At 52.4% G+C, this 19,052-nt stretch overlaps 1 protein-coding gene across 4 annotated transcripts in view; it reads left to right on the top strand.

The window, feature by feature from the left end:
• INSR (insulin receptor) overlaps positions 1–19,052 on the top strand; it is a 122,545-nt gene that overhangs the window by 16,014 nt on the left and 87,479 nt on the right. For all 4 annotated transcript variants that reach the window (XM_045585968.1, XM_045585967.1, XM_036450074.2 and 1 more), the window contains exon 2: positions 266–817. In XM_045585968.1, the coding sequence (XP_045441924.1) occupies positions 266–817 (552 nt within the window). The remainder of the gene's footprint in view (positions 1–265; positions 818–19,052) is intronic.

The following is a 19,052-nucleotide window of genomic DNA, read 5'->3' as shown; positions in this document are numbered from 1 at the left end:
CCAAACCCCTCCCCACGTGTGCCCCCACTCCCTGTTGTCCGTGACCACCGGTTAGGCCCATAGGCATGCACACAAGTCCTTTGGTTGATCTCTCCCCTTCCCCCCACCCTCCCCTACCTTCCCTCTGAGGCTTCCCTGTCTCCGGGTCTGTTTGTCCATCCGTTTATGTTGCTCGTTGTTTCCCCTCGATGCGTGAGGTCACGCCGCTGATTCCTCCGCCCGCCGCTGCGCGCTCGCTCACTGTCCCCTCTGCATGTCTCCCCAGTGTGCCCCAGCATGGACATCCGCAACAACCTGACGCGGCTGCACGAGCTGGCCAACTGCTCCGTCATCGAGGGACACCTGCAGATCCTGCTCATGTTCAAGACGAGGCCCGAGGACTTCCGAGACCTCAGTTTCCCCAAGCTCGTCATGATCACCGACTACCTGCTGCTGTTCCGGGTCTACGGGCTGGAGAGCCTCAAGGACCTGTTCCCCAACCTCACGGTCATCCGGGGCTCCCGGCTCTTCTTCAACTACGCCCTGGTCATCTTCGAGATGGTGCACCTGCGGGAGCTGGGCCTGCACAGCCTCATGAACATCACACGGGGGGCCGTGCGCATCGAGAAGAACAACGAGCTCTGCTACCTGTCCACCATCGACTGGTCGCGCATCCTGGACTCGGTGGAGGACAACTACATCGTGCTGAACAAGGACAACAACGAGGAGTGCGGCGACGTCTGCCCGGGCACGGCCAAGGGCAAGACCAGCTGCCCTGCCACGGTCATCAACGGGCACTTTGTGGAGCGGTGCTGGACGCACAGCCACTGCCAGAAAGGTATGCCGGGGCGCGCGGGGCTGGGCCGTGTGTTAGCGGAGCCGGGGCACCCCTAGCCTGGGAGGAGCAGGCCTTTTCTGCAGAGGCTCAGACACAGAACGCTGTGGGCTCTGAGGCTGGACGTCAGCGAATGTACGTGGCTCTGGGTGAATGACTTTATTTGCAGCCCTCGCCCGTTTTGCTCAGTGGATGGAGCGTCTGCCCGTGGACTGAAGGGTCCCGGGTTCAGTTCCAGTCAAGGGCATGTACGCTGGATAATTCTCTCTCTGTGTCTGTGCCTCCCCCTTCCACTCTCTCTAAAAATCAGTGGGAAAATATCCTCGGGTGAGGAGTCTTTCCAGTTGTCCCGTGAACAAAGCTTTATGGGGAATTTGTTTCTTTAAGCCTTGCTTTTCCAGAAGTGGCATTTCTGGGTCAAAGGTTCCGGATCCCGATTGCCAAATTGCTTTCTGGAAATGTTGTACCAGCGGGAGCGCCTCTCAGCGCTGGCGCCGAGGGACACCTTGGCCTCGCCGAGTGTTGTTTGAGAGAATCTTTCATAATTCACTGGAGGGAGGAGCTGTCCTATTTGCATTTCTTTGATTGTTATCAGGGTTGAACCTTTTAAAACGTGTTTGTCCTTTGGGGTTTCTCTTCCTGTTCATGTCTTTTGTCCATCTATCCGTTAGGACCTTTGTGGCTTTTGAAATGTTCACCTGTGTGCAGTTTGCATAGATGCAGGCTATTAACCCTTACCAGTTGTGTTTTCAGGCATTTTGTTCAAATGCTCTAGATGTCAGTTGACAGAGAAACTTACAGGTTTGTTGAGTTCAGAGCTGGATTTGCCTATGCCTCTTAGGTTACTTTATGCTTAAAACGTTTCTTTCTATCCATAAAACAAATGTTTTCCCCCCAAATTTTCTATTTCCATTATCATCATTTAAAAAAATCACCCTAGACCTTTGGGATCTATTTGTGTGTATGATTTGAAAGGATGTCCATTTTCCCCAAAATAACAAGTTGGGGGTGTGTGTCTTAATGCTGTTCATTGCAGAAATGTCCCCTTCATCGTTGATATGGGGTCTGATTCTAGGTATTCGTAAACACACCTGTCTGTCCTTGCACCAGGGCTGTAACTGTTCTGATCCCTGTGGCTTTGCCATGTACTGCTGTCCAGGGCGGGGAAGCCCCACATGCACACACAAGTTGCTTGTTCACTAGTCTTGTCTCCTCTGCCCCTCACTGCGTTGCGAAACTCCCTGGGAAGAATTCGTGAGCATGGGATGGAGGTGGGAGAGAGTGAGTGCAAGGCCTTTGGGTTGCATCATAAAAGATAAAGCGAGGGTAAAAGGAGGGTCTTCTAAAGTGAGCCCAAAGCGACCGTGAGCCCTACAGGTGAGTCCTGAGCGGAGTCTGTGGGTTCTCAGTGAGGACTCCATCGGAGCCCCAGAGGAAGAGCCTTCGCCGCACAGATGTGGGGAGGGAGGAACATCTGTGAGACGCGGGAGAGTGGGGGCCACCACACCTCTCCCGAGAGGGGGGGCAGCGAAGGGAAGAGAATCTGAAGTTTGCGGTTGGAGGAAGGGGTGATGGTTGTTACGTTGTGGAAAAACCTTGAGACTGTTGGTAGGTCAGGGACAGAGAGAAGCTAAGCCACAGCTGCAAGGGGAGCTCTGTTATCCTTGATTTGGAGACCAGGGAGGTAACCTAACGTGCCTGAGGCCGCACAGCTAATAAAGCACAGCGGGTTTTGCACCAACTCAGGCACAAGAAAGCACGTCTGTGTTTGTGTGACTGCTTTGTTCAGACTCGCGAGAGCCGCTGCTAGATGGGCGGGAAGCAGGGGGAACAGTGAGCTGTTATCCCAGGCTGAGTTCTCCAAATTTAGGAGCTTGTTTGAAAGGCTCAGGGCTCATATGTCTTGGGATATAATTTAAGGCATGCTTCTGTGGGCTTATTTTTGTCTCCATTTTAGTCAAAATATCTAGGACCGTACTATCAGTGAATGCCCCTGATATTTTCAGCAGGCTATTTTTTTATTTTTAATTTCATTTTTTTAGCTCTTGCTCTTGAGAACAAAGCTTGTTTTCCAGCCCTGGGGGTTGCATTGCTGTGAATGACCCGGCGAGCCCCTGTGCTCCTGGCACCTGGGCCCGGGCAGCTGGCCCTGGTCGGAACCGGTGGTGGGGTCCCGGGTGTAGCCTGGCCCTGTCCTGGCACAGACGCCCACAAGTGATGGTTCTTCCAACTGGTGCCCCTGTCTGTTGAGTATTATTCAGCTCTGGCTTTTTAAAAAACAAAACAAAACAAAACAAACAGCTAAAACACAACTTTCTTATTGTAGTAAAATACACACAACATAAAGTTTACAACTTTAACCATTCTAGGTGCACAGCTCAGTGGCATTCAGTACGTCCACACTGTTGTGCATCCTTCTTCATGATCCAGCCACAGACCCGGCTCATCTTCCCAAACTGGAGTCCTGTCCCCCGCAAACACTAGCCTGCCTTCCCCTCCCCAGCCCCTGGCTCCCACCACCTGCTTCCTGTGTCTGTGGATCTACCTCCGTGGTCGGCAAACCCATTCATCCACAGAGCCAAATATCCGCAGGACGACGATTGAAATTTCCTTTGAGAGCTACATTTTTTAAACTTAAACTTCTTCTAACGCCACTTCTTCAAAATAGACTCGCCCAGGCCGTGGTGTTTTGTGGAAGAGCCACACTCCAGGGGCCAAAGAACTGCATGTGGCTCCCGAGCCGCGGTTTGCCGACCACGGACCTAGCTCCTTTAGGAGCGTCCTGGAGTTGACGCCTGCAGTGTCTGTCCCTGTGACTGCTGTTCCCTGAGCCTGGTGTCCTCGGGGCTCACCCAGGTCTTCCTGTTTGAGGCTGGGTAACAGTCCGTGTGGGCTGGACCCTGTGTGTCTCCCCGCTCCTTCACGGACGTGCCCTGGGCACTGCCACCCGTCAGCTGCTGTGACCACGGAGTGTGTCTCCGGCTTCTTAAACGCCGCGGTGGCTTCAGAAGTCACAGCAGCATGTTGTGGGGCTTCTGAGTCAGCGCCCTCAGGAGCCGCCCCGGGCTCGGGAGCCGGACACAGGCCTGTGAGGACGGACAGCTCACCTCGTCCCCGGACCCTCTCCCGCCTTCCCCGGCGGGAGCCGGCCCTTCCCGCCGGCCGGCCCGGAGCTCTGGGGCGGGGCGTGCCGAGGCGGCGCCGGGCTGACCCCGGGCCCCGCTTACCACCCTCCGAGGGACCCTCTCCACCGCCCGAGACAGGAGTGTGCCCGGCAGGACGGAGGGGGAGGCCGGGGGGTGAGAGAAAAGGCCCCTGGGGTGGGCGCTCCTCCTCCTCCTCCTCCTCCTCCTCCTCGCCCTGCCTGTGGATGGGGTGAAGGTGCCGAGAGGCCACACACCAGGCGCCCAGCGTGTGCGGGAGGAGCCGGATCGGGAACAGCTGGCTGTGTGCTGGGCGCGGGGGGCCTCCGGTGGCAAACTCGGGGCGGGATTGAGAGTGCCGGGAGAGCCGCAGCCGTGCTGTCTGTCTCCGCGGGGGAAGCGTGAGTGACGCCCACCCTCCTCTTCGGGGTCCCAGAGCCGGTGTCACCCGCCCCGACGGGCCTCGCTGGGCTGTCCGAAGCGGCCACAGAGTGTGGGGTCCAGCAGAACCGCCTCGGAGTCCGTCAGCCCCGAGCTGGTCGGGACCGGGATCAAGCCCCGTTTCATCTGAAAAATGGGGATAATGACAGGACCCGCTTGTGAGGGTCCTGGTTAGGGGTTCAACGAGTCGGGCAGGAGCTGCACTTAGCCCAGTACCCCTATGAGGTTCTGGAAGCTTCTCCTCAGGGCCACTGGTCCCCCACTCCCTCAGCAGACAGACCGCTGAGGGAGTGAAGCTGCAGGTCTGGCTGTGATCTGGCTTCTGTCTGGGGGCAGCAGAGGAGGGCCTCCCTGCCCCCTCCGCTCACCGGGCAGCTCAGCTCCAGAGCTCCGCACGCCCCACGCGGGGCGGGCCTGGCCAGCTGCTCCCCAACTCCCTGGCATTCCCCCCGAGGCCACCCCAGCTGGTGCCGCCAGTCAGAGCGGTGGGTCAGGCTGGGGCATGCTGGGTGCCAGGAAGATGGCTGGCAGTGCCACATGCAGACATGCAGGGCAGAAGCCAGAGGCACAGGGGACTGGCCTCTCGCATTTCCACCCGTGTTTCAGAGCCTCTGAAGGTGGGGGGCGCTGTTTCCATCAGACAGTAAACATTTTTTTTTTTTTTAATTTTTTGTTAATCCTCACCCAAGGCTTCTTTTTCCATTGATTTTTCGTGTGGAGAGAGGGAAGGAGTGGGAGGGAGGGACTAGGAATCGAACCTGGGACCCTTCGGTGTGTGAGCGGACACTCTCACCGCCGAGAACCCAGGCCAGGGCTGCACGTTCAGTATTTAAATGCATGCCTGTCTTGAAGGGTTTGCTTTTAGTCACAAGTTTTAGCGTCATGTTGAAACTTTTTATTCCTTCTGCCTTAGGATCTCCTTGGCAGCAAATGCTAATTTTGTGCAGGGCGCTGTTGTAAGTGCTTTGCTCATGACACTGCATTCAGTCCCGTCAGCAATTCCTGTCACTGGCGAGGCCACCAGGGCCCTGAGAAATGAGGCCACGTGCTCGGGGTCACATCCCTGGTGAGGACAGAGATGGGATTCGAACCTGAAACCTGGATATCCGGGCACAGAGTCCGAGCTCCTCACCAGAGAGAAAGAACAAAGAACCTCGGGTGGGCAGTCCCCTAGAATTTGCCCTGCCAGCACTCTGGCTGCCTTCCCCTCCAGGCTAAGGTCCCTGAAATGCGGGATGGCATTTATTGCTGCCCAGCACCTGTCGTGGAGACGCCCTGACCATTGGTTGCTGATATCACTGAGCTTCCCCTCTGTGCCAGGAACTCACGGAATCCTCACCGCAGCCTGCGAGGATGTTACTCCCGTTTTTATGAGAGACACTGAGGCTGGAAGAGTAATTAATCCTCCAGCAGAGCTTGCTGGGTAATCGGTTGGCCCTGGGCTTAGCTGGTACCCTTGATCAAAGGTCAGCAAACTGCCATGCTTGGTCCGAATCCAGCCTGCTGGCAGGTTTTGTATGCCTGAGAGCTATGAATGCTATTTATATTTTTAAACGTTTTGGGGGGGAAATCAAAAGGATGATGTTTTGTGAGAGGTGAACACGATAGGAAACGAACATAACGTTTCAGTGGCGTCCCTCAATAACGAACATAATGTTTCAGGGGTTTGTTTGTTCATTTAAGCATGGCCCGTGGCTGCTGCAGTGCCATGAGGAGGGCGGTGGGTGGTTGAGGAGGGCTGCTTGGCCATGAGGAGGGCGGTGGGTGGTTGAGGAGGGCTGCATGGCCATGAGGAGGGCGGTGGGTGGTTGAGGAGGGCTGCGTGGCTGCTGAGGAGGGCGTTGGGTGGCTGAGGAGGGCTGTGTGGCCATGAGGAGGGCGGTGGGTGGCTGAGGAGGGCTGTGTGGCCATGAGGAGGGCGGTGGGTGGTTGAGGAGGGCTGTGTGGCCATGAGGAGGGCGGTGGGTGGTTGAGGAGGGCGGTGGGTGGTTGAGGAGGGCTGTGTGGCCATGAGGAGGGTGTTGGGTGGTTGAGGAGGGCTGTGTGGCCATGAGGAGGGCGGTGGGTGGTTGAGGAGGGCTGCGTGGCTGCTGAGGAGGGCGTTGGGTGGCTGAGGAGGGCTGTGTGGCCATGAGGAGGGCGGTGGGTGGTTGAGGAGGGCTGCGTGGCTGCTGAGGAGGGCTTGTGGCCATGAGGAGGGCGGTGGGTGGTTGAGGGGGGCTTGTGGCCATGAGGAGGGCGGTGGGTGGTTGCAGCCGAGGCTGCCTGGCCCTTTACAGAAAAACACGGGGACCCCTGTTCTTGGTCGTGCGCCTTATCGAGGGGGAGGCCGTTTTCGGAGGAAGTGGGAGATCACAGCATCAGGCCGACGAGGCCGCCTGCCCCTCTCTGGTCCCGCGGGGCTGCGGGCTGTGGGAGCCATCCTTGCCCCCCAGGAGCTCTTGATTTAGCTGCGGAGTGAGAAGGCAGGAGCACACGAGCCAGCAGATGTCACAGACCAGGCACGCCCCCTCCTCCCTCCGAGCGCGGCTCCGGCCGGTGGTCCCGATACCTTCGGAGTCACAATCTGTCCTCTGGACGCCGTGCAGAATACTGATCGTTAACCTCCTCCGTGGGCGAGCCTCTGCAGGCCTGCATGTGCGCGTGGCTGCTGGACGGTAACAGTACGTTTTAAAAGGACAGTAGATCGTGTGGCATGATGGGCCACGTGAGCTTTTTAAATTTCTATTTATCCCTTTTTGTGTTGTTACAGATCTTTTTAAGAATCTAGGTCAGAATTAAAAGCACTGTCCTGAAAATACTCCCTGGCCATTGTAGTTTTTGTCATTAAGATGATTGGAATTTTTAAAGTGACTTTCCGTTTTGGAGATGATGGGATTTTGATAGCGGGAAGGAAGTGCTAGTGAGAGTGTTTCTGAGCCTCCCACCCCTCCTTCGCCTCCCCAGGACTGATGATGCATAAGACGCCAGTGGCATGTGCGGAAGTGATTCAGGTGGTGGGACAAAAGCAGAGGTTCTTCTTCATGCACTGGAGCAATGGTCGGCAAACCGCGGCTCTTGAGCCACATGCAGCTCTTTGGCCCCTTGAGTGTTCCAATGCCACTTCTTCAAAATAGACTCTCCCAGGCCGAAAACCGACTTCTGCGCATGGGCCACGAAGTTTCAATCGCACAGTACGTGCGCGCCCGCACGTGGTATTTTGTGGAAGAGCCACACTCAAGGGGCCAAAGAGCCGCATGTGGATCTGAGCCGCGGTTTGCCGACCACTGCACTGGAGTAACGAGGCCGCCTCGTGTTGTGAAGAGAGGCCTGGACCAGTATGTGCGCTGAACGGCAGACGCTTTCCTGTAGGTACGATGAGAAAGTCACGCAGGTTCTCCCAGGGCTGTGCTCAGGATGGGCTGTTTCCATGATACTGACAGGTGCCGAGCCAGGATGTTACCAGGACCTCATGTCCTTGTTGAGTGCGGGACCGGCAGAGAAGCAGCTGTGAGGCTATAAGCCAGGCAGGCAGAAAGCCAGGTCCGGAAACTCAAGGGTGCGCTGGAGAATGGTAGACCAGTTGGCCACGGGGACTAATGGAGACAGGACTGTCCAGATCGTCAGTAGCGAGCACCCAGACTTCCAGTTCTAGCGGGGCCCAGCTTCTTGGACGGGGTTTAGCTGTATAGCTAACGTTTGGCTTAGAGGACTAACCTGGCCCGGGCCTTCCTTTGGCAGAAGGTGGGAGAGAGTTAAATCCTCCTTATGGGATGGTGGCTGTCTGGAGACTTGTAACTGGTCTGACGGGTTTTTCTTCTTCTCCCACATACTTGACAAAATTCATTGACATTTCCTACTGTGTCACCAGACCCTTTGTCAGAGTTAAAATCTGTTCTTTGTGACTGACTGATCACCTGAAATGCCTCGGGGAGGTCCCTGGGCCCGCAGCCCAGGTCTCTCTGTGGTCCTCCTCCTGTGGGCCTCCCCCTGCACCTGGTACCGTGCTCTCTTTCCCAATACAGAGAACTGGTGGGGCGCTGTGGTTTCCAAATCCTACCCCTCATCTCCTCTCTCCCTCCCTCTCCCCTCTCCCTAGCTCAGGCTGAATGTCTGCACGTGCTTAGAAATAAATAATGTTGACAGGGAAGCTGACAGGAGAATTGCCTTCCCTTTGGCCCACAGGTCTACTGTGGGTGGGGCCCTACGAGGTTTCGGAAGTGGACTGAGATCTCCAGCCCAGCCTCAGGGCACCCGACAGTGAAGCAGGGGATGGAGCAGTCGTAGATTGAGGTGGGCAGTGGCGAATGGTAGATAAAGCCCCCAATCCCCAAGAGGCCTGAGGGTGTGGGTAAAGGGTTATTGGAACTTTTGTTAGAGAAGCTTCTTTGCTTCTGGTTTTGTCCCTCAGGGAGAGTGTTGGGTCTTTAATGACAGCTGCAGTCTAGAAAGAGGGTTTGCCTGGGGGCTTTACCGATGGGATGCTTCCAGTGGTCCTCTGTGAATGAAACCCTTCCTGTTAGGAGGTCTGATAAGAACAGGGGTTCCGACCCGCTATGGCACTGAGTGTGCAGCTCGATGTGATTACTGACCACGTGCCACGCTGGTCCGGGCACAGGCGGGAGCCTGTCCCAGGCTGCCTCACCATGGCGAGGAGGTCAAGGGTGTTCACATTTGCAGAGCAATTGGATAGAGCAGGAAGTATGCAGAACACGACAAATTCGACCTGGAGCATTCAAGATTTCTGTAAAAACAGTGTATTCCCCCCTTTTATTGTTGTAAAATGCCCATAAGAATTGTTGAGTGACCGACCGTTAGCACATCTGCAGTGCTGGACAGCCATGGCCCGCCTGGCTCCCGAGCGTTCCATTGTTGTCCGTGGACGGGTGGAGCATCCCTCTCCCGGCGGAATGAGGGGGTGGTGTCCTTATGACATCGCCAGGAAAAGAATTTCTGAGACTCCCCGGGAGGGTGAGGGGATTTTGTTTGCGTGGAATCACGTCTCTGAGCCCCCTTTCCCTAACCCGGTCCTGGAGGCGCGGGGGGCTGTCCGGCAGAGCCGCCAGCGAGGCCGGTGTCCGGTCTCCCTCCATGCTGCAGCCACCCGCTCCGCGTCCGGCCAGTGACCGTCCGCCTGGCCAGTGCCTGTCCGTCCGGCCAGTGACCGTCCGCCTGGCCAGTGCCTGTCCGTCCGGCCAGTGACCGTCCGCCTGGCCAGTGCCTGTCCGTCCGGCCAGTGACCGTCCGCCTGGCCAGTGCCTGTCCGTCCGGCCAGTGACCGTCCGCCTGGCCAGTGCCTGTCCGTCCGGCCAGTGACCGTCCGCCTGGCCAGTGCCTGTCCGTCCAGCCAGTGACCGTCCGCCTGGCCAGTGCCTGTCCGTCCGGCAGTGACCGTCCGCCTGGCCAGTGCCTGTCCGTCCGGCAGTGACCGTCCGCCTGGCCAGTGCCTGTCCGTCCGGCAGTGACCGTCCGCCTGGCCAGTGCCTGTCCGTCCGGCCAGTGACCGTCCGCCTGGCCAGTGCCTGTCCGTCCGGCCAGTGACCGTCCGCCTGGCCAGTGCCTGTCCGTCCGGCCAGTGACCGTCCGCCTGGCCAGTGCCTGTCCGTCCAGCCAGTGACCGTCCGCCTGGCCAGTGCCTGTCCGTCCGGCAGTGACCGTCCGCCTGGCCAGTGCCTGTCCGTCCGGCAGTGACCGTCCGCCTGGCCAGTGCCTGTCCGTCCGGCAGTGACCGTCCGCCTGGCCAGTGCCTGTCCGTCCGGCCAGTGACCGTCCGCCTGGCCAGTGCCTGTCCGTCCGGCCAGTGACCGTCCGCCTGGCCAGTGCCTGTCCGTCCGGCAGTGACCGTCCGCCTGGCCAGTGCCTGTCCGTCCGGCCAGCGACCGCCCGCCTGGCCAGTGCCTGTCCGTCCGGCAGTGACCGTCCACCTGGCCAGTGCCTGTCCGTCCGGCCAGTGACCGTCCGGCTGGCCAGTGCCTGTCCGTCCGGCCAGTGACCGTCCGGCTGGCCAGTGCCTGTCCGTCCGGCAGTGACCGTCCGCCTGGCCAGTGCCTGACCGTCCGGCCAGTGACCGTCCGCCTGGCCGTGGCGTGCGGGCGGCCGGGGAGCAGGGCCTGAGAGCCCCGCAGCCAGGAGCCGGCCCAGAGGAACCGAGAGCCCAGAGTGCAGGAGCCGAGAGAGCGAACCCCTTTGTCTAGGCCAGTGGTTGCAAACTCATTCATCCACAGAGCCAAACATCAACAGGACAACGACGGAAAATTCTTTTGAGAGCCAAATTATTTATTTATTGATTGATTGATTGATTGATTGATTGATTTTTTATTTTTTACAGAGAGGAAGAGAGAGGGCTAGAGTGTTAGAAACATCGATGAGAGAGAAACATCAATCAGCTGCCTCCTGCACACTCCCCACTGGGGATGTGCCTGCAACTAAGGTACATGCCCTTGACCGGAATCGAACCTGGGACCTTTCAGTCCACAGGCGGACACTCTATCCACTGAGCCAAACTGGTTTCTGCTTGAGAGCCAAATCATTTAAACTTAAACTTCTTCTAATGCCACTTCTTCAAAATAGACTCACCCAGGCCGAGGTATTTTGTGGAAGAGCCAGGGAGCCGCAGTTTGCAGACCACGGGTTTAGGGGACTAAATATCTCAAATCTTCCCGCTTGGAGTGGCCACGCCTATGCTGACCAATGACCCAGGTGTGACGGACAGCAGGTCCCTTCGCCAGCCCCCCCAGCTTCACTGGGCATGCGTCTCTTCCCCCTGTCCTGCCCGATCCCCCACTGACCTGCAGGGACCAGACCGATGGCTCCTGTGGTGGGGGGCAATGCGGTAGTTTCCTGGAGGAGCTGCCTGAATGGTGTGTCTATAATAGTTGGCATTTCCTTTCCTGTTATTAATAATTACCAGGGTCTTATCATCACCTCACCAGAAGCATCACTCCACACCTCCCTCCCTCCAGCCTGTCAGCCACTAACCCACTGTCCTCTGGATTTTACCTCTTCTGGATGTTTCCTATAAGCAGACTTTGGTTGTTGTTGTTCTTCCTCACCTGAGGGTATTCTCCCATGGATTTTAGAGAGAGAGAGAGGGGGGGGGGAGTGGCATTGCTGAGTCATTTGGTAATTCTGTGTTTAAGTATTGAGTCAAGGTTCCTTTCCTTTCCTTTTTTTTCTTTTGGTTTTAATTTTAAAAACACAATTTTATTGTCAGAGAAACCACAGATGCAGAAAACCACAAGCAAATGTGCCACCTTGGCTGAGAAATAGCACTTTGCCAGCAGCAGCTGCCCCCTGCCCCGTCCCCTCCTCCCCAGCCCTTCCCAGGCTCCATCCCCGTCACAGCCCCCTCCCACTCCCCCTGCTCGCTCCCCAGAGTGATCACTGTTCTGTCTCTTCTACGGGCCACTTCTTTCTGCACAGTTTCATTACTCAGTGTGACTCTCGGGACGGACAGTTTAGTCTCTTCTAATGTACAGCGTGATTCTCAGTGAGGGGTGATCTTGCTTCCCAGGGGACGTTTGTCAACGTCTAACGACATGTTTGGTTGTTCCAACTTGGGAGGATGTGCTCCTGGCACTGAGCGAGGGGGCCAGAGCGGCACTCAGCACACCACAGTGCAGAGACATTCCAGCCACCGAGCGTGACCGCTGCACAGCCCAGTGCCCAGGAGCTCTGGTCTGCTGGTTCCTCTGTTCCTTTACACCACGTGTGAGTGTTCTGGTGGTAGTCTCCTGGCCCTCTGTCCTCTGGACCCAGAGGCAGGGTCAGACCCAGGTTCGGTCCCTTCGGTGGACTTCATTTAACACTAGAGGCCCAGTGCACAAATTCGTGCACCAGTGGTGTCCCTTGGCCTGACTTGCAGGGTCAGGCTGAAACCAGCTCTTCGACATCCTCCAAGGGGTCCCGAATTGCAAGAGGGTGCAGGCCAGGCCAAGGGACCCCACCAGTGCATGATTGGGGCCGGGGAAGGACCATGGGAGGGCTCCAGTGTGTGTCCGGCTTGTCTCGCTCGTCCTGATCGGCCAGACCCCAGCAGCAAGCTAACCTACTGGTCAGAGCATCTGTCTCCTGGTGGTCAGTGCATGTCATAGCAGAGCAGTTGAGTGGCCTTAGCATATCATTAGCATATTATACTTTGATTGGTTGAATGGACAGCTGGATGACCAGACACTTAGCATATTAGGCTTTGATTTTATAGGATTGGCTGCCCCCACCCCAGCACTCTTTGTAGTCAGCCATTTTCACAGGTGATTTCTTTGCTCCTTCCCTTGAGCATGGTTATGGGTGGTGGTGTGCACTCTGGCTATTTTTATTTTTAAATCTGCAGATTTTGTTATTCAACCTAGTGGTAGTGATGGATCTCCCTTTCTCAGTTTAAATTATATATATATATATATATATATATATATATATATATACACACATACATAGAGAGAGAGAGAGAGAGAGAGAGAGAGAGAGAAAAGGAGAGTTGATTTTTTACAGAGAGGAAGGGAGAGGGATATAGAGTTAGAAACATTGATGAGAGAGAAACATTGATCAGCTGCCTCCTGCACACTCCCTACTTGGTATGTGCCTGCAACCAAGGCACATGCCCTTGACCGGAATCGAACCTGGGATCCTTGAGTCCACAGGCCGACGCTCTATCCACTGAGCCAAACCGGCTAGGGCCCTTTCTCAGTTTTTTGTAAACAAGGCACAGATGGGATGTCTTAATGAAACTGTCTTTACAAGAAAATGATTTTTTATACAGGCACTCGGCATGAGGGTGGTTGCAAAGGAATTTTACAAGGGCCAGAAAAACACACGTTCACCGCAGGGCTGTGGTTGTAAGTAAGACAGAATGGGCAGTCAACCTCGAGACACATGGCAGAAGGAAAACAATAGGTCTGGCAAAAGACAGATGTCTCATGTGAGGATGAGTTTGATGAAGAAAGAAGCTGGAGAGTTGTCTTAAAGATGCTCATGTAGTGCCCTGGCTGGTGATCTCAATGGTTACAGCAATGGCCCACACACCAAAGGGTCGTGGGTTTGAATCCTGGTCAAGGGCATGCACCTGGTTTGCAGGTTTGATCCCCAGCCCCAGTTGGGGCATGTAGGGGGAGGCAACCAATCAATGACGCTCCCACATCAATGTCTCTCTCTCTTCCTCTCTCCCCCCTCTTCCCCTGTCGTCCTCCCTTCCACTCTCTAAAGAAATCTATGGGGAAAATATCCTCGGTGAGCATCAACAACAACAAAAAACGATGCTCATGTGGTCCAGAGGAGGGCATACTGCGTCACACAGCCTGTCTTCACCGTTTTGAAAGGATGCTTTTGAGATCCACAGCACTGCGAGACTGGATTTGGAAACTTCTTGCAGTTGAAAGTGATGTATTTACAAGTGTTTCCTGATGGGGATTGCAAGCAACAACCCCGGGCATTTGGTAGAATGAAACCTGAGAGACAGGGAAGGCCCTGCGCCCCTGGGAGGAGGGTAGGGCAGACCCCGGTCCTGAGTTACAGACTCAGGACCGAAGAAGTCAGAAAATGACATCGGTTGTTTCCCCCGGACCCAACGTGCGAATGTTGCCTGCACGGAGCAAACCTTTCAACGTTTCCTAGCTCCGCAGAGGCCATCTAGAAGGTCCAGCAGCCTGGGGTGGCCAGGAGGAGCCAGTTCTGCAGGACCTGTTGCTGCTGAGTCAGTGTAAGATGGCGGGGGTTGTCACTATTTTATTTTAGATGACGTTGGAGTATTTATAGAGACTTCCCTAGGCTTTGTGGCCGCCCTGCCTCCCTCATGCTGTTTCCCCCTTAAGATCTTCCTTCTTTCGATCCCCACTCCTCCTGGTGGCTGGGTAGGTGGGTGGGTGGGACTTAGGAGGGTGAGGATGGTGAGGTCCCACCTTGGATGCAGTGCAGAACCAACTTGATGACCTTCTAGAGCTGCACATGCGGCTAAGTCTGCGTGTATCACCATGAAATAAAATCAAACGTTTGTCCCTCAGTTGCACTGACCGCATTCAGACAGCGCCGATGTGGGACATTGCCATCATTCCAGAAAGTTCTGTTGGGCAGCCCTGCCCTGGGACGTTTCATTTCATGGTAAAAGATAGCTCTGCGGTCAGATGGACCTGGATCTGAATCCTGTAAGTGCTGTGTGACCTTGGACCAGCTGCCTCGCCTTTCTCAGCCTCTGTTTCCTCGTCTGTAACGAGGAGATGGAGGAGACTCAGTCTCAGGGTCTTTCTTTCTTCTCAGCTTTTAACTGGTATTCTCTCTTTTGATGAAAATAAAGTTCCCATTCCCCTTCTTGACTTTGTGGTTGATTTTCCCCGTTAAATGTAACAATGGATGTTTTCTTCCCAACCTCTGTACCGTTTGAGAGTCCCTCAAGTAGACGAAGAAGTGTCTTGGGAAAGTTGAACAAAACAAAGAGGCTGTTATAGGTACCTCTGAGCGAGAGGAGGAATGAGGAAGGGCTGAGAGTGTCACCACGGCCGTGGGTGACCAAGAATGAGGACGGTGTCGGTGCTTCCTGGCTGCTCCCCTCTCTCCGGGCCGGGGGACAGGGTGCTTCTCAGTGTCAGGGGGATGGAGCGGCCGCGTTGAGAGGAAGTGGAGTCAAGATGGGCAAGAAGCTGAGGGAGGGAACCTTGGCCTGAGCGTGTCTTCCAGTCAGCTTGTTGGCTGCCAGGGACAGGAATCTGCTCAGACTGACTGTAACCACAGCGGGTGGCCATGTTCTGGGAGGAAGCAGGGCTTTCTCTGGGAACGTGTATCTGCTGCCTTCGGCTGTGTAACAGACCATTCATTCCTAGACGGAATGGCTTTATACAGTTGTTATTTATCTTGCTCACGTTCTCTGGATCCGCTGGCAGGTTTTCTGGGCGGGACCACACGCTGACCACAGACACAGGAGTGGCTGTCTCCTGGGTCTGGAGAAGCCGGTGAGGTGCTGGTGGCGGGATGAGGTAGCACAGTCACACTCCGAAGGCTGGCAGTCGGTGCTGGCTGGTGGCTGGTATGTTTTGGTTTCCCCCGTGGCCGCTCACCCTGCAGTAGGCTGGCTTGGATTTGGATCTCATGATAGTTTGGAGGTTCCAAGAGCGTGAGATGAATCCTTAGTGCACAAGCGCTTTTGTCTGTATCAGGTGATCTGATGTTCCACTGGCCAGAGCAAGTCCCGTGGCTACGGCAAGCTTGAAGGAAGAGAAGGATAGACGCCATCTACCGACTGGAGAGTGTCAGCTGGTGGTCTTTGCCATCAACACAACACCTACAGAACCCCTCGTTTGGAGTACTGTGAAAACTGCTCAGTCAGTGTTACAGCTCGATGATGAAGCAGCATGGCTGTGGGAGGCCCTGGGGCCTGGTCCACTCCGGTTGGTCTGCCTGCTCCCCTCCACTCCGGTCCGGGGGACATCTTCCGGCTTCCTCTGCGGTGTTTCTGCTCCCGCCAGGCAAATGCAGTCTGCAGTCCTGTGGAAAGGGAAAGGGAAGGTTTCCTGAGCTCGAGGAGGGATGACTTATATGGACAGGAGTCTTGCCCCTGTTCCCTGATGCAAATGAGGATTTCAAATCCTTGCAGTCTGATTGGTCCCAAAACCACTGCTTTGGGGTGGAATGCTCTGAAGATATCAGTTAAATCCGTTTTTTCATTTAGTTTTTACTGCCTATGTTTTCTTCTAGGGTTTTTACGGTTTTGAGTCTAACATTTAGATCTTTAGTCCATTTGGGGTTTATTTTTGTGTGCAGTGTAAGAAGGTAGTCCAATTCCATTTTTTTAAAAATACCTATCTGTCCAATTTTCCCAGCACCATTTTTTGAATAGACTGTGTATGTTTAGTTTAGTGTATGTTTTTGCTTCCTTTGTCAAATAATAATTGACAATAAAGGCATGTGTTTATTTCTGGACTCTCTATTCTGTTCTATTGACCTATGTTTGTTTTCATGCCAGTACCATGCTGTTTTGATTATTACGGCCTTGTAATATAGTTCGATATCAGGTAGTGTTCTTCTTTCTCAAGATTGCTGTTCCTATTGGAGTTCTTTTATGAATCCATATAAATTTTTGAAATATTGTTCTAGTTCTGTGATACACCATTGGTATCTTGATAGGAATTGCTTTGAATTTGTAGATTGCTTTGGGTTGTATGGCCATTTTAATGGTGTTAATTCTTCCTATCCATGAACATGATATATGCTTCCACTTATTTCTATCTCCCTCAGTTTCTTTCTTCAGTGTCTTATAGTTTTCCAAGTATAGGTCTTTTATTATTATTGGTTAAGTTTATTCTTAGCCATTTTATTCTTTTTGAAGCAATTGTGAGTGTAATTGTGTGTTTTTTTTAATATATTTTATTGATTTTTTACTGAGAGGAGGAGAGAGGGATAGAGAGCTAGAAACATCGATGAGAGAGAAACATCGACCAGCTGCCTCTTGCACACCCCCTACCGGGGATGTGCCTGCAACCAATATACATGCCCTTGACCGGAATCGAACCTGGGACCTTTCAGTCCGCAGACCAACGCTCTACCACTGAGCCAAACCGGTTTCGGCTGTAATTGTTTTCTTACTTTTCCTTTCTGATAGCTCATTATTGGTGTATAAAAATGCAACTGATTTCTGGACATTTATTTTATATCCTATTTTATTGAATTCATTTACCACTTCTAGTAGTTTGTGGTGGAATCTTTAGGATTCTGTCTCTATAATATCTTGTCATCTGTAAATAATGACATTTTTACTTACTCCTATCCAACTTGGATGCCTTTTATTTCTTCTTGTTGAGTCTGGTTAAAGGTTTGTCGATCTTACTTATCTTTTCAAAGAACCAGCTCTTGGATTCATTGATCTTTTTATTTGTTTATTTTACTCTGTTTTATTTATTTCTCCTCTGAGTTTTACTATTTCTTTTCTCTTACTCACTCTGGGCTTTGTTTGTTATTCTTTTTCAAGTTCCGTTAAGTGTAAAGTTAGAGTGCTTTTTTGTTTTGTTTTTTTGTTTTTAGCTTTTTGTTGTTTCTTGAGATAGACCTGTAACACTGAATTTTCCTCTTAGGATTGCTTTCCCTCTTAGTATTTTGGGTTGTTGTGTTTTCATTTTCATTTGTTTGAGGGTATCTTTTGATTTCTTCATGGATCTTATTGTTAAACCATTCATTGTTGTTTTTTTCAAATATATTTTTATTGATATCAGAGTGAGGGAAAGAGAGGGAGAGAGAGAGAGAAATATCAATGATGAGAAGCTGCCTCCTGCATGACTTACACTGGAGATCAAGCCCACAACCAGGGCATGTGCCCTGACGGGGAATCAAACCGGGGCCTCCTGGTTCATAGGTCCATGTTCAACCACTGAGCCATGCTGGTGGTCAAGCCATTCATTGTTTAGTAACATGTTATTTAGTGTCCACGTCATAGTGTTTTTTCTGTTTTCTTCTTGTGATTGATTTCATGTCTCATAGCATTTTGGTCAGACAAAATGCTTATATGACTTCAGTCTTCTTAAATTTATTGAGACTTGGTTTATGTTCCAACATGTGGTCTATCCTAGAAAACATTCCATTTGTGCTTGTAAAGAATTTATATTCTGCTGCTTTGGGGTGGAATGCTCTGAAGATATCACTTAAGTACATAAATGTTTACAGGGGTTATTCCCTCTTGTTGGATTGCTCCCTTTATCATTATGTGTGTTCTTTGTGTTTTACTATAGCTTTTGTCTGAAAGTCCTTTTTGTCACATGTCAGTATTGCCATCACAGCATTTTTTTCCATTTAATTTGCATGAAATATTGTTTGCCATCTGGCAATCATCAAAATGTTCTCTTTATCTATGAGTTTGTTTCTGTTTTGTTTGTTTTTTATGACTGAGTCTATTCCATTGTATATATGTACCACTTTTCTTTATCCATTCATCCATTGATGAACACTTAGGTTGCCTCCATATCTCAGATATAGCAAATAATGCTGCAATGAACATATGGATGCATATATCTTCTCACATTAGTGTTTTGAGTATCTTTGGATAAATACCCAGTAGTGGAATTTCTGGGTCCTTCTAATTCAACTTTTGTTGAGATTTTCAGACTTAATAGCATGCTATTAATCTTGTTGGTATATTCTCCTTTATGACTATTTAGATTTGCCAGCCAGCTTTGCTTTTTCTTTTTTCCAGAAAAGTTGAGCTTGGATTTATTTATCAATCCCCCCCCACCCCCCCGCATCACTCCCCCAACCACAATTTACTAGTTACTATTATAATCTTAATTCTTCCCATTTTGAGATTATTCTTAACTCCCTCCTCCCCCCAAGTGAAGTGTTTAGATGACTCATCATATGTTTAAATTTTTGGGTGGGGGGGGAGAAATTGGAAAATGAATGAATGAAGAATTTAATATCATTCTTTCAATACAATGAAAGCTTTTAAGAATTCAATGTGAACATGGCTTGGGCTACCCTCATAGGTTTTGGCTATATGGTGTAACATTTTTGTTTTCCTTTTTTAGAGTTTGTAAAAATAATTTTGATTTTGTTACTTTTGATAGTCATTATCTTGAAAACTGCCATTGACTGTCCATGATGCTTCAATCACTTTTTAAAAAATATGTATTATTGATTTTTCACAGAGAGGAAGGGAGAGGGATAGAGAGTTAGAAACATCGATCAGCTGCCTCCTGCACACCCCCTCC

The sequence above is a fragment of the Pipistrellus kuhlii genome, unplaced genomic scaffold (assembly GCF_014108245.1).
Source record: "Pipistrellus kuhlii isolate mPipKuh1 unplaced genomic scaffold, mPipKuh1.p scaffold_m20_p_21, whole genome shotgun sequence".
Classification (NCBI taxonomy): Eukaryota; Metazoa; Chordata; class Mammalia; order Chiroptera; family Vespertilionidae; genus Pipistrellus; species Pipistrellus kuhlii.
This window is presented reverse-complemented; position numbering and strand designations above follow the sequence as displayed.